We start from the raw sequence: 14383 nt of genomic DNA on the forward strand, positions 1-14383 counted from the left end.
GCCATCTCAATCTTGCCTCTCTTGCTTTGTCCCCAAACCGTCCAACCTGAGCGGTCCCTCTAATATAATCGCTCCTAATCCTGTCCTTCTTCGTTACTCCCAGTGAAAATCTTAGCATCTTCAACTCTGCCACCTCCAGCTCCGCCTCCTGTCTTTTCGTCAGTGCCACTGTCTCCAAACCATATAACATAGCTGGTCTCACAACCATCTTGTAAACTTTCCCTTTAACTCTTGCTGATACCCTTCTGTCGCAAATCACTCCTGACACACTTCTCCACCCACTCCAACCTGCCTGCACTCTCTTTTTCACCTCTCTACTGCACTCCCCGTTACTTTGGACAGTTGACCCCAAGTATTTAAACTCAAATGCCTTTGTCACCTCCACTCCTTGCATCCTGACCATTCCACTGTCCTCTCTCTCATTCACGCATAGGTATTCCGTCTTGCTCCTACTGACTTTCATTCCTCTTCTCTCCAGTGCATACCTCCACCTCTCCAGGCTCTCCTCAACCTGCACCCTACTCTCACTATAGATCACAACGTCATCTGCAAACATCATAGTCCACAGAGACTCCTGTCTGATCTCGTCCGTCAACCTGTCCATCACTGTTGCAAACAAGAAAGGGCTCAGAGCCGATCCTTGATGTAATCCCACCTCCAACTTGAACCCATCTGTCATTGCAACCGCACACCTCACCATTGTCACACTTCCCTCATACGTATCCTGCACCACTCCTACATACTTCTCTGCAACTCCTGACTTCCTCATACAATACCACACCTCCTCTCTCGGTACTCTGTCATAAGCTTTCTCTAAATCTACAAAGACACAGTGCAACTCTTTCTGGCCTTCTCTATACTTCTCAATCAACATTCTCAAAGCAAACATCGCATCTGTGGTGCTCTTTCGTGGCATGAAACCATACTGCTGCTCGCTGATCGTCACCTCTCCTCTTAACCTAGCTTCTATTACTCTTTCCCAAATCTTCATGCTGTGGCTGATCAACTTTATACCTCTGTAGTTGTTACAGTTCTGCACATCGCCCTTGTTCTTGAAAATCGGTACCAGTGTGCTTCTTCTCCACTCCTCAGGCATCCTCTCACTTTCCAGGATTGTGTTAAACAATCTAGTTAGAAACTCCACTGCCATCTCTCCTAAACATCTCCATGCCTCCACAGGTATGTATGTATGTAAATTAGCTTTTTGATAATAATAATAACAATAATAGTTAGCTAGCTCGCTAGGTGGATATGTGTTATGACAATGTTCCATTTCGTGAGTTTTTTGTATTTTCATGAAAATAACTACCTTTTCATTGCCTTTTTTTTGAGAGAGAGAGAGAGAGAGAGTTGGTCAGGGAGTATTCCTGGTTTCAAATCCTTAAAAAAAAGTCACAGAGGGGGATGTAGAGAGAGAGAAGGTTTGTCTGGAGCAAGAGGAGAGGAAGGAAAGGGAGTGGCTGGAGAGAGGCGAGGAAGGAGAGGAAGCAGCTTGAGAGAAAGAAGGAGAGAGAGTGGAGTGGTTGGAGAGCAGAGAAAATGAAAATGCAGAAAGGGAGGAGAGGAAACTGATTTGATTTGAGTTTAATGAATTTTGGTATCTGCACTCTTATTTACAATGATAATTGTTTGTTCTAGTGTCATTGGTAGTGTCACATAACCATTATTTACTCTGTTTATAATTTAGACAGGTCATATCATATCCCAATTATCATGTTATCTTAGAGAGCATATTAATATACAAATATAATATTAATACAACTGGCCAATCTGGCAGTATTTTTTTACTGGATGGTGAATTTCGAATCACAGTGACGGTGGACAGTCATAAAAATTTCGATTTTGAGTGAACATATAAAGTGCTTTTCGTTACCAAGGTAGTAGTAACTATTTTGAGGATGGCGTAAACTGTAAACTACTTCTCATACCAAGACAACAGGTCCAACAATAACTTCTCATTTTTTCGAGCAAAAGAGGATACTCGGTAGTAGTGGTGGTTTAGCCGTGCCATTGTTTATTTCCGCTTTCCAAACCCAGAAACTGGCTATGCCTGGCCAAGCATACTGCAAATTAAATCAGTTTAACAGTTTCATGCCCTGTGATGGCCTGGCGGCCTGTGCAGGGTTGTCTCCCTGCCTGCCGCCCAATGACTGCTGGGATAGGCTCCTGCATCCTCGCGACCCTGAGAGCAGGATACGCGGTTTAGATAATGGATGGATGGATAACAGTTTCATACGGCATACTACTATGAAAAGCAGTATGTAGTACATATTGTATACTGTATGCAATATGTAGTATGCAGTATATACTGCATTTGTCGAGAGGATGTAGTAGTCGGTTCCGATTACTGCCTTGGTTTCACTGGCTCCAGGTATAGAAATGATGGGGAACAACTGCAGGTGCTTCTCATGCGCCATCGCAGTTGCAGATAGACATTGATAAGTTTGAAAATTGGTGAATTTTCCCTTTAATAAAAACCACTTTTGTCCACCGATTTTAACTACCATTTACTTAATAATTTTCTATTAATTCTATTCTTGTCACATCCATCTTTCTGTTGTAATGTTTTACTTTTATTAACTTATATGCCCCTAAATTGTTTTTTTTTTTAATTTACATTCTCTGTTGCACTTTTGAACTGAATTATTGTTGCATAGTGTAACGTGCATGGATAAGTACACACGCTGGCCGGTGACTGGCGGACCTGATCCTTTAGTCGAGCGGCTAGCGATGTCTCCTGCGGTGCGGGCGATACGGGTTCGCCTCCCAGCTGCGGCAGTTGCTGTGGTTGCGTTGTCCCCCGAGTTCGCTACAATGTTTTGCTTATGACCGTTTTAATTTAGCCGCATGACTAATTAATGTGACGCACTTTACGGTATTTATTATTATCCAACTTTTTAAAGGGAGCACTTAACGACTTCCCTTCTAGCGGCACAGCAGTGCCCCTCTTCTCAATGCCACGCCTCATCTAACACAGGGGCCGCATTTGACCTGCAAGAGTAAACGACTCGCCAGAAAATTCCGATGATAAAGACAACAACAACAAAAAAGCTGCCTGTCCAACAGAAAACAAGCAACTACGGCATCGCTTGTTAATACTTTATTCGTTTTCACAGCTTTCCATCTTGGCCGTACCAATATTCACCCTCGTTTTCTTTTGTCGCTGATCTCGAAGTCTCCTTTCGATTTTTTTTTTACGCTTTTTATTGCCAACTGTTTTAGGCACCCCCGCTCTGTCTACCGTTAAGGTATATATGTATGTATGATCCTCCATGTTTGACGACACTTAACAAGCAAGAGACTTCCATGAACTGCAGCAGCTTTATCCCAGTAAGTTGAATCAGTTCACATGGACACTGAGTTTGGTGGGAGAAACATTTCAACGATTCAACTTTCTGGGATTTCCTTACCTTGATAATTGTGCGTGCGTCAGGATGTTTTGAAGCAGTTTTAGCCAATGAGCGCAAAGCTCTTTGGTCACATGGTCCGAACATGGCCGCGTAACGTGCCTTATGTTGAATAAACGTGTAATTCTACCTTGTTCTAAACCTACAAATCATTGTCAGTCTTGGTCTGCTATGAGTGTACATTATCTAAAACGCATTTAATAAATATATATTAATTTTCAATAACATTTTTTTTTGTTTTGTCTAATAAATCATCTAGTATCGGACCTCACTGCCGCTTGGACGCTTTGACAGCGACCCTGGCGATGACGTCACCAGCGCGACAAGCGTAACAGTCTGAAAAAAAACATCTCGATAAACGTTAACGAAAACCAAAGACAAATCTGCAGTTCAATAACTCTATTGTCATCTTAACTGCTCGGGTGAATAGCACGTCAACAGGAAACATAAGTGGAAAAGTCACCGCATGCTGCAGTGAATCGCGGATTCATGCATAGGAGGCTCATACACACTACTCACCAGTCCAGGAGGAAAAAAGCCAATTCCGCGTCGGTTTTCATTTCCTTCGCAGCTTTCAACGCTCCCCACCTCTCGTAAGACCACCCGATGTTCACTCTGGTTTTGGACCTGATTTCGTCGGTCAGATTTTTCACAAGAGATCGCACTTTCTTCTTTTTGTTGCTCAGATTGGTCTCCTCCCCGGCAGGGAGCTTCTCTTCAGCTGATTGGGACTCGGCCATGTCGCAATGTTTCTGTGGTGGTGGTGGTGGTGGTGGTGGTGGGAGGAGGAGGAGATGTTTGAGGAGAAGGGTCTTACTGGGGAGGACGTGCCCCGTCCTATAGGAGAGAACTTTTAGATGGGCCGGCTCTTGTAAACATTGTTTAAAAGAGTAGTTCCCAATCAGGTCCTCAAGTGACACCAACTCTGCTAGGTAGTTCATTACCTACATTCACCTGATTGGAGGCTGGAATAATTGGACTGGTCCAGGCTTTTCTCTGACCTGGCCCCAAACTGGTGGAACAAGCTCCCAGTCTCCACAGAGGTTCTGCTTCAAACAGATGCCTAAAAAAATTCTCTTCTAGGCCTACCCTAATAATTAAATGGTTTTTTATGGCACTTTGTAGCTAATACAAATCATTTAATAGTATTACTGGTGGTTCTGTGATGAGCAGAGAAATTAATAAATTCTAACAGGCGGTGATGGATGAAGACAGATCCAACTTTAAAATGTAGAGTTCAAGTAAGAAGAATTTAGTTTACTGCAAACAGCACAGAGAATGAGTCATATCCACTTAAAAACTACTAGACTTAAAAACTACTAGAATGACCATGGGCCGTCAAAATGACAGTCAAGCTAAATACCCACCTGAGATATTAATGCATTGCATATGTTAGTATGTCTTGTTAAGTAATGACTGACACCAAAATCAACATTTTAACAACTTTAATACTATTTTCAAACAATTTAAAATCGCCGACCAACGCCTGTAAATACTGCAACGCCTCGGTGGTTGTCATGGTGCGTCGGAAACGGCATCTGTAACCACACATGCTGACAATAATCAAAAATCAAGTTTAGACTATTACTCTGCACTGGAGAACGCTAGTTTTTTTTCTGTTCCTAGGACATATTATCCGTTTCCATCTCTTCCCATCCTCTGCATTTTCCTGTCACACCAGTCCCCTGCATGTCCTCCCTCACCACATCCATAAACCTCCTCTTTGGCCTTCCTCTTTTCCTCTTCCCTGGCAGCTCCATAATCAGCATCCTTCTCCCAATATACCCAGCATCTCTCCTCCACACATGTCCAAGCCATCTCAATCTTGCCTCTCTTGCTTTGTCTCCAAACCGTCCAACCCGAGCGGTCCCTCTAATTGTTCCTAATCCTGTCCTTCTTCGTCACTCCCAGTGAAAATCTTAGCATCTTCAACTCTGCCACCTCCAGCTCCGCCTCCTGTCTTTTCATCAGTGCCACGGTCTTCAAACCATATAACATAGCTGGTCTCACAACCATCTTGTAAACCTTCCCTTTAACTCTTGCTGGTACCCTTCTGTCGCAAATCACTCCTGACATCCTTCTCTGCCCACTCCACCCTGCCTGCACTCTCTTCTTCACCTCTCCTCTGCACATAAAATAGCTAGCTGACGCTACTAGCTAGCTAATGTCAGCTAGCTTGTTGTCTAGTGTGAACTAAGGTAAATAATTAAGTTCTCGTTAACAGTAAAAAAATAATGATCTGGCTATTTTATTGCACAATGTCGACATCTTCGTAGCTAGTTTTATGATACCGTTTCTTACTGGACCAAATAGACTGTGTCTCCTCTCTGTCTGTGTTGAAACTAGTTGAGGCAAGACACTCCTTATCCATCCACCACAAGATGAGAGAAAGCCCGTTTTATTGCTAATATTTTCGACCAAAAGCTTGGTACTAGTGTGTCTGACAGCAATCATATGTGTAGAATATATCCAAGAGGTATGCTTTGATATTTTGTCTAAGTAGCCAAATAGGTAAAACTATTTAATTTTGGCAAGTGGGGCAATGCAACTGACCAAAGAACGACGCACTACTTGTCTCGGACTACCCATTGCGTTGGGTCTATATTTTTAACCCAATGTTGGGTCAAACCCACCCAACCTAGAACCCAGCAGCCTCAACCCAGCATCTGGGTTATTAAAATAACCCAGCATTTCTCTGAGTACGACTACTTCATGTAGTACTGTGATATGAGTACTATGTAGCACTGTATGATGACAATTGGTAACACTCAAATTTATCTTCTAATTCAGGCTCTCTTGTAAGCCTCTTTGGATAAAAGCATCTGCCAAATGAGAAAATTTAAATTTAAATGTAAGAAACGTTCCTGTTATTATCTTATATATATACACATGCACACACACATTTGTCATAAGGTGGCCAGGAATTTTATTATCAGACATTATCTTGGCTATATGCCCACTGCTCTACATAAATGCGCTACACATTAAATGTACAAAACATGCTAGAGAATATTGAAAGGCCCAGTTTGTTTGTTTTTTTTGGGGTTTTTTTTCATGGTTCATGACAAACTTGTCAGAAGGCTTAAAACCTGTCCCATACGGCTTCATCCCATACTGTTGAGGTGGATTTAATACCTGACTTTCATGAAAGTCATTATGCTGCCTTCATCTGCTGCTTGCGAGTATGAAAGTCTTGAGTGTGACTTGTACATTCAAGTGATCTTGGTCAGAAATACTGGTTTTAGGTTCCTCTTCAACAACAAACAGCATCTACCATTGCAAAATTCTCATGTACGGATAACTAATAGCAGAGACCTGCATGTGAACCACTTAAACCTTTTCTTTTCATCCTTGAAAGTTAACACTTGCCTCCCTGCCACTGAACTTCAATATTTTACTTAATAATACCTTTTTTATTTTGTTCATGGTCATGCTAGGTCACATGTGTTTCATGCAAGCAACCAACGAAGTTGAGTTCCTTGTATGTGCAAACTTGCTTGGCTGATAAAACGGTACATTGTTGGGCATAATTTCATCACCAATTGCCAACATTACAATCAATTAAAAAAGTGGACTTTACAATTTGATTATATAATAATTTCATGTGTGTGTGTGTGTGTGTGTGTGTGAGAGAGAGAGAGAGAGAGAGAGAGAGAGAGAGAGAGAGAGAGAGAGAGAGAGAGAGAGAGAGAGAGAGAGAGAGAGAGAGAGAGAGAGAGAGAGAGAGAGAGAGAGAGCGAGAGCCCTGTGATGGCCTGGTGGCCTGTGCAGGGTGTCTCCCTGCCTGCCACCCAATGACTGCTGGGATAGACTCCAGCATCCCCGTGACCCTGAGAGCAGGATAAGCAGTTCAGGTAATGGATGGATAGCTGGATTCTACGGTATAGTTTTTGTACGTCAGTGGTACATAGGAGTCTTTGGCGTCCCCTGTTGGATTTTCAAAGAAGTGACCTTGCAGTCCGGCTCATCCATGAACCCCTCATCCACAGATTCACTGTCTGCCTCCCCCCCTCCCCGCAGCCCCTCCGTGGGCAGGAATACGTGGAGCTGGGTGCGTGGCGGTGGCGGAGCAGAGGGTTGAGCACTGCTTGGAAGGCACGGCCTCCCGATGACAGACAGAGTCTCTCCCTGAGATGGGCAATAGCGATACTGCATCACCAAAGGTTGCAGGTCTTCATGTGCTCCTTTTGGGCTCCAGGTCAGGCTGTGGGAGGCGGCAGCAGGCTTCACTGGTGACGACTTGTTGCTGAACTGGATGGGTTGGGAGAAATGGGCGTAAACGGGCCTCATGCAGCTCTGGGCCTGGTGGTGGTGCTGCTGTAGAGAGATGTGGGCGTAGCTCTTTTCAGACAGGTCGCAGGTCAGGGGTGACATGGATGGGAGTCGCCTCCGTAAGGAACTTGGGCGGCGGTTGCGGGAGAAGCCCTTGAACATAGCCCTCTCCCCCAGGGTGAAGAAGGGAGGCTCGCTAAAGCTGCAGAGACAGGGACATTGTGGGAAGACAAGACAAAGAATGACAGAGAAAGAGAAAGGGATGAATTGAGGAAGAGCAACTGCATTGCAGATGGCCCTCTAAACTCTATTAAGTCAGTACGCAGAATGGCAGAAGCCTCTTTCTCTCCCCCGAGGTATTTGGTGGTTATCCACAACCTGCTCTCCCTGGGTGAGGTGAGGCAAGCCAATTAGAGGTACAGAGTGTGTGGCGAGACAAAAAGAGAGAAGCAGAGTAAGAGATGAAAGCTTGCATTGTGTGAGCAGTGTGTCTGTGAATGTTCTCATTCATCCAGGTCATGGTTATCCAAAGGAGTTGAATCAAGTGCCACTGGACTTGGTATATATCCGTGAAGACGTTTCGCCTCTCATCCAAGAGGCTTCCTCAGTTCGTGCCTTTCTGACTAGACCAAGCTAGTCTGACTGGCTGGTGATGAGACTCAGAATTTATCCTCAAGGAGTCGTTGTCAGAGCTATTGATATGCGTGGCTGTTGTGATCAGATGTTTACCAACGCCCGTCGCTAACAGAGCCATAGATATGAGTGGCTCTTTTGTGTACCGATGTTATGGCCGAGCTCGTCGTTATCAGAGCTATTGATATGCGTGGCTCTCCTGTGCTCCGATGTCCAGCCAGGCCCGTCGCCATCGGAGCTATTGATTTGCAGAGGAACACCTCCGAGCCACTGGTTCAGATATGTGGACGACACATGGGTCAAAATCCAAACACAAGAGGTACAAGCGTTTACCAAACACATCAACTCAGTGGACAAGAACATTAAGTTCACAAGGGAAGACGTAAAGAACAACAGTTTGCCCTTCTTGGACTGTGACGTCCACATTGGGGTTTACAGGAAACCTACACACACAGACCAATGTCTACTTTTCGACTCACACCACCCGCTGGAACACAAACTGGGCATCATCAGAACTCTCCAACACAGAGCTGACAATGTGCCCAGCAGCACTCAGGCCCAACGAGAAAAGCACAAACACCTGAGGGGAGCTTTAAAAACCTGCGGCTACCCCAGTTGGACCTTTGTGAAAACTGCAACACGTTCCAAAAAGACCAACCAGGTGAGCGACAAGGAGAAAAGGAACAGAAGGAAGAGCACAGTCATCCCGTATGTTTCTGGGGTCTCCGAGAAACTCAGGAGAATTTTCAACAAACACCGCATCCCGGTATACTTCAAACCCAGTAACACACTCCGACAAACACTGGTTCATCCCAAAGACCGTGTACCACACACCTGGAAAAGCAATCTGGTGTATGCTGTACAATGCAATGAGGATTGCACTGACCTATACATATGAGAAACCAATCAACCACGACACAAACGGACGGCCCAACACAGAAGGCCGAACTCCTCAGGACAAGACTCAGCAGTTTATCTACACCTAAAGAAGGAGACACACTCCTTCGAGGACAGCAACGTACACATTTTGGACAGAGAAGATAGATGGTTTGAAAGAGGGGTGAAGGAAGCCATCTATGTGAAACTGGAAAAACCATCCCTCAACAGAGGAGGTCTGCGACACCACCTATCTCCCACTTACAATGCCGTCCTTTCATCTCTACCCAGGAGACTCAAGAAGCCTAGCCTCCAAGAACAACAGTCGGTCACTAACGGCTCCAACGACTCTCATGACCACTGAATAATGAAGTCGAAACTAACACCCCCAACGACCGTCGCTGCTGAACAAATGCAAATCAATAGCTCCGATAACGACGGGCGCGGCCATAACATCAGTACACAAAAGAGCCACGCATATCTATAGCTCTGACAACGACTCCTAGAGGATAAATTCTGAGTCTCATCACCAGCCAGTCAGACTAGCTTGGTCTAGTCAGAAAGGCACGATGTGAGCAGTGTGTGTCTGTAACTCAGGTTTCTCCTCCTTACCTCAGAGAAAAGGACAAGCCTATCAAACTGAGCAGTGAACCCAGTGTAGCACCACCTCAGGGCCACGAATGTTCCAACAGCACACGGATCAACTTGTACAGCTGAGATTTAGGGCACACCCATCCATGGATACCCATAGGAGCATAGATAAGTGCCTTTCATTCATTCAGTCACTTTACCCTTTTTATCAAACTAAGCTCAATGGATGAGAAGACAGGGAGACACCCTGATGACCATCACAGGACCCACAAGCAACCTCTCACACATCTATAGCCAAAGATGTGTCTCCCAGTTATTCAAATTCACATGTCTTTTGGACAGGATGGAGGTACCCCGAGGAAACCCCACGTGAACACAAGGAGAACATGCATGCCGCATACAGAAGGAATGAAACAGAAGCCCAGGCCATCTTACTGTGAGGTGACAGTGCAAACCACAGATCCACAGAGCGGCCTGGTGGTGCCACACGTGCAGCCGAAGAGTCGAGGCAATCTTTCAAGGAAGTCATTACTGTGTGGACCCGCTGAGGCGCTAAACCTGTCCTGCTGTCTTTCCTCCCCTATTCAAGGTGTTTGGATCACATACAATTGGATGCAGACCGCTGGCAAGCAGGGCCGACATGCAAAAAAATGTAATGAATTTGAACCAGACAAGTAAAAAATTTGAGATGAATATGTCTCTTTTTTTTTATAACAAATTTTTGACATACAGTGTTTGACATTCCTTCAGCTATTAAATTACATGAAATACAGATTATAGCTATGAGGAACTAGTGTAGTTAGGGTATTTGCGGCATTAATCAAATCAGATGCATGAGATAAGTCGACACGTGGATATTTCTTTAAAATATTTCAAATACAGAATTATATATTTATGCAGAAATTCTATAAGATAGAATCACCAAATTCATTAGGGAATTTAGAAAAGCGCTTCTTTTGCCCTGCTTGCAGCATCAGGCAGATGGGGCTTACGCCATAAAGACAATTCATAGAGGGCGTCCGGGTGGCATAGCGGTCTATTCCGTTGCCTACCAACACGGGGATTGCCAGTTTGAATCCCCTTGTTGCCTCCGGCTTGGTCGGGCGTCCCTACAGACACAACTGGCTGTGTCTGCAGGTGGGATGCTGGATGTGGGTATGTGTCCTGGTTGCTGCACTGGGGGGACTGGGGGAAATAGCGTGATCCTCCCACGCACTACGTCCCCCTGGTGAAACTCCTCACTGTCAGGGGGAAAAGAAGCAGCTGGCAACTCCACATGTATGGGAGGAAGCATGTGGTAGTCTGCAGCCCTCCCCGGATCAGCAGAAGGGTTGGAGCAGCGACTGGGATGGCTCAGAAGAGTGGGGTAATTGGTCGGATACAATTGGAGAGAAAAGGGGGGGGGGCAATTCAGAGTCTAAATTGTCCAGCATAGAACAGTGCAAATGCTTTCCTGTGATTACCTCAGCTCTTTCACACACACACACACACACACACACACACACACACACACACACACACACACACACACACACACACACACACACACAGCGGTACTGTTGTCGCAGTCGCCTCTCATCTGTTACTCCAAGGAGAACTCAAACAGACAGAGTGGTCTGTAGAGTGGGGGTAATATTCAACCAAACCCCATTGTGTAGTTTAACTGAGCATCCCTCGCGGTCACATTACCTTAGAGGAGCCGGGATGGTCTGTTGGTGGGGGCCATGGGCTGTGGCCAGAAAGGGTAGCCGGAGAGGGTCCTTGGTCGGCCTTGTTCCACTGGCGTTTGGTGGCAGGGGCCCGGGTCTGGAGAAGAGGTAGGTTTGGACCAGGGTCCTGCTCCTCTGCATGGCCTTCTGGTGCCAAAGCCCACCGGTGTCCAGGCTCAAACCCAGCACCACAGGAAGAGGTGCTGTTCCAGTGCTGCTGGTCATCGGTGTCATTTCGTGTCAAGCCTGTACGAGAATACACCTGAAAATAGTGTCTGATGTGACTATAACCTGAATTTATCGGTTGGCATAATTACATAAAGTATAATTTAGTGGTTCTTCTCTCTAGCCTTGAGCCTGATGATCTGCATTACTCAGAAGTTGCTCTCCCAGTTCTGTGAACACACATACACAAAAACACACAGCCTAACCACAAACTCTGGGGGGGGGGGGTGCCTCACTACCTGTGGGCAGCGGATGCCATCAATGATGCATGTCCATGAATCATGCATGGCTGAGACTAGTCAGGTGGACACCACCTACTTCCCACCCCCTTTGCCTCAGGTCAGCTTACAGAAGGGGGGGGCAGGTGGCAAAGAGACGGTTTGATTATTGACTGAAGCACCAGCAAATGTAGACATGACGCTTCTGGGTGTTCAATAACACCAAGCAGCAGGTACTTTAGGGATAAAGTAAGTTCATCATCACTTTCATATGATGCCTTACACCTGATATATCCATTATTTGGTGATCTTTCCTCTAATTTACAAGTTCTATACAGACTATACAGTATAACATATCCATTCTAGGTTAAAGACCGGCTTGCATAATTGTGCTTGTGCTTAGAATAAAAAGGTCTACTATTTGGGGGGAAAAAGACCCTCCCCATTTAGCAGGCTGACTATAGCGCCTAATGTACTGTAACCTCTGCTGCATTCAACTTTGGTTGATGAACAAAAATACGCTATGCATCTCCAACGTTTTTACTTACAAAACCAATTTAACATGAAAGAAATTAATTGTATAGAAAAAGCCATTCAGCCCTGACGGACCACTTCAGTGAACTAACTCAAAAATTCCCTTCACTTTTTTTGCACAGTTCGTACAGCCAACCTGCTTTTTTTTTAAACCTATACAGCAGATCCAAAATAATCAAACAGTGAAAAGTGACTCATCTCAATGATTAATAACACTGGACAACAAAGATTTTGCTTCCTGAACACTTTTGGGTGTATTTTATGGATTTGGGCTGCTGATCGGGAAAACCGCCTTAAAATTTTCCTATCACATACCATTTTAATAATAATAATAACCTTTGTTGCATGTTGTTGGGTGTATTTCTCCATCTCTTGTAAAAAAAAAAAGGAGATGGAGAAATACACCCAACGGATCCCGAGTAACGTCAGAATACAAGAACTACGGAAGATCGCACCACTTGGAACATCTCATATCCTAAGAAAGGCGCTATCCATCAAATAGACTTCTACCTCATTCTAACCCTAGGCCCAAGGAATGGGCCTGGTTGTTATGTTTTATTATGGCATGAAGTTAAAGGAAATTTGTATAATAATAATAATAATAATAAATTAAACTTAAAAAGGTATTATTAAGTATAGCACTTTTCTAACACTCCAAGTCGCTTTACAATAAGTGAATATTTATTGTAAAGCGTATTTATTGTTTATTGTTTTGAAGATATTACCTATTTTGGTGATTTCCTGCCGTATTTTAAGTCTACTAGTAATTGCCCACAAAGCAAGCTGTTTTGGTCAGTCCAAGCATGGGCATGCACTCAGTGTAGGTGCTATGCAAATGTTGTCTTAAGCATGCCTGGGCATGCTTAGTCAGGTTAGACCCTGGCAGACAGGCTATAAAAGCTGCTCACATTTACAGATGCTGTTTGGAAGCATGTTGATGTGCACGTTCTTCAGGCGATAGCATAGTGATTATACTTAACAATAGGATTTATTGTCTTCAGGGAGAGTTAATACAGCAGAAATGTCTCGTCAATGTTGCAACAGCTGAGATACATTCTGTTACATCTGTGGCGAGTATATACTTAAGGCTCAAAGACACACCATGGCTGCACTTATTAGGAAAGCCTATGAGCGCTACTTTGGATGTAAAATTGGTGACCAAGAGAAACCCTGGGCTCCTCACATTTGTTGTGCATCAGGTGCGGTCAACCTGAGAACCTGGCTCAGAGGTATTCGGAAGTCAATGCCATTCAGTCAGTCCCAATGACATGGCGAGAACGTTTCCCCAAATTCCAACGTGATACAGCAAAGCTGAAATTATTTTTGTGTTCAGCTTGACATTGTCTATCATAATCTCTATTATTATTTTTTTCAGGAAGCAAAACGTTTGAAAAATGTTGTCTAGTGAATTTGCTTGATTCGTGTTTGACCTCCATAGACCAGAGAGCAAGCCAAAGGGACGTCCGGTGCCTGGTGATTCATACAGAACAGAGCTGACCCACATTCGGTTTATTCCAGCTCCTTTATCCCGACTAGCTTCGGTTTATTCCAGCTCCTCTGTCCCGTCTAACAGCATGCAGCCTGGATCTGGTCTAGGGCGGTCAGCCAGGCTTGTCAAGGTCTGCAAAGACTTGGGGATTCACTTCAAGCAAGATTTCTGCAAAGCTGACAGAGAGGCTCGTGCGGCTGCTTGGCTGAAGATGGAGCAAGCCAGAGCTGCTGGGAAGAATGTGTACTACAGAGGACATGTGAGGTACATCAATGGTATTAGGGTTGCACTAAATTAGATGCTCTACAAAGCACTATGGTTAATGTACCTCACACTTTCAGAGATTTAAGAGTCCTTCCTTGGAAGCTCTTGTGTTAAAAGTATTATCTCAGGTTTTCTCTTTTGATACTTTATAATATTCTAAAAATT

At 44.5% G+C, this 14383-nt stretch overlaps 1 protein-coding gene across 1 annotated transcript; it reads right to left on the bottom strand.

Moving 5' to 3' along the window:
* Positions 1-7304: 7304 nt before the first annotated feature.
* LOC130128413 (uncharacterized) lies at positions 7305-11720 on the bottom strand. Its single transcript, XM_056298027.1, has 2 exons — positions 11469-11720; positions 7305-7881 (listed from the first exon to the last, which is right to left on the bottom strand). The coding sequence occupies exons 1-2, from the start codon at positions 11711-11713 to the stop codon at positions 7305-7307; spliced, it is 822 nt and encodes a 273-aa protein (XP_056154002.1). The 5' UTR covers positions 11714-11720.
* Between the last annotated feature and the right edge of the window lie 2663 nt (positions 11721-14383).

This window comes from Lampris incognitus, chromosome 18, assembly GCF_029633865.1.
Source record: "Lampris incognitus isolate fLamInc1 chromosome 18, fLamInc1.hap2, whole genome shotgun sequence".
Taxonomy (NCBI): domain Eukaryota; kingdom Metazoa; phylum Chordata; class Actinopteri; order Lampriformes; family Lampridae; genus Lampris; species Lampris incognitus.

Coding starts and splice junctions, on each gene's coding strand:
- LOC130128413 (XM_056298027.1), bottom strand. CDS start 11,713: ATGACCAGCAGCACTGGAACAGCACCTCTTCCTGTGGTGCTGGGTTTG. Junction 7,882..11,468: donor ACCATCCCGGCTCCTCTAAG/GTAATGTGACCG, acceptor CTGTCTCTGCAG/CTTTAGCGAGCCTCCCTTCT.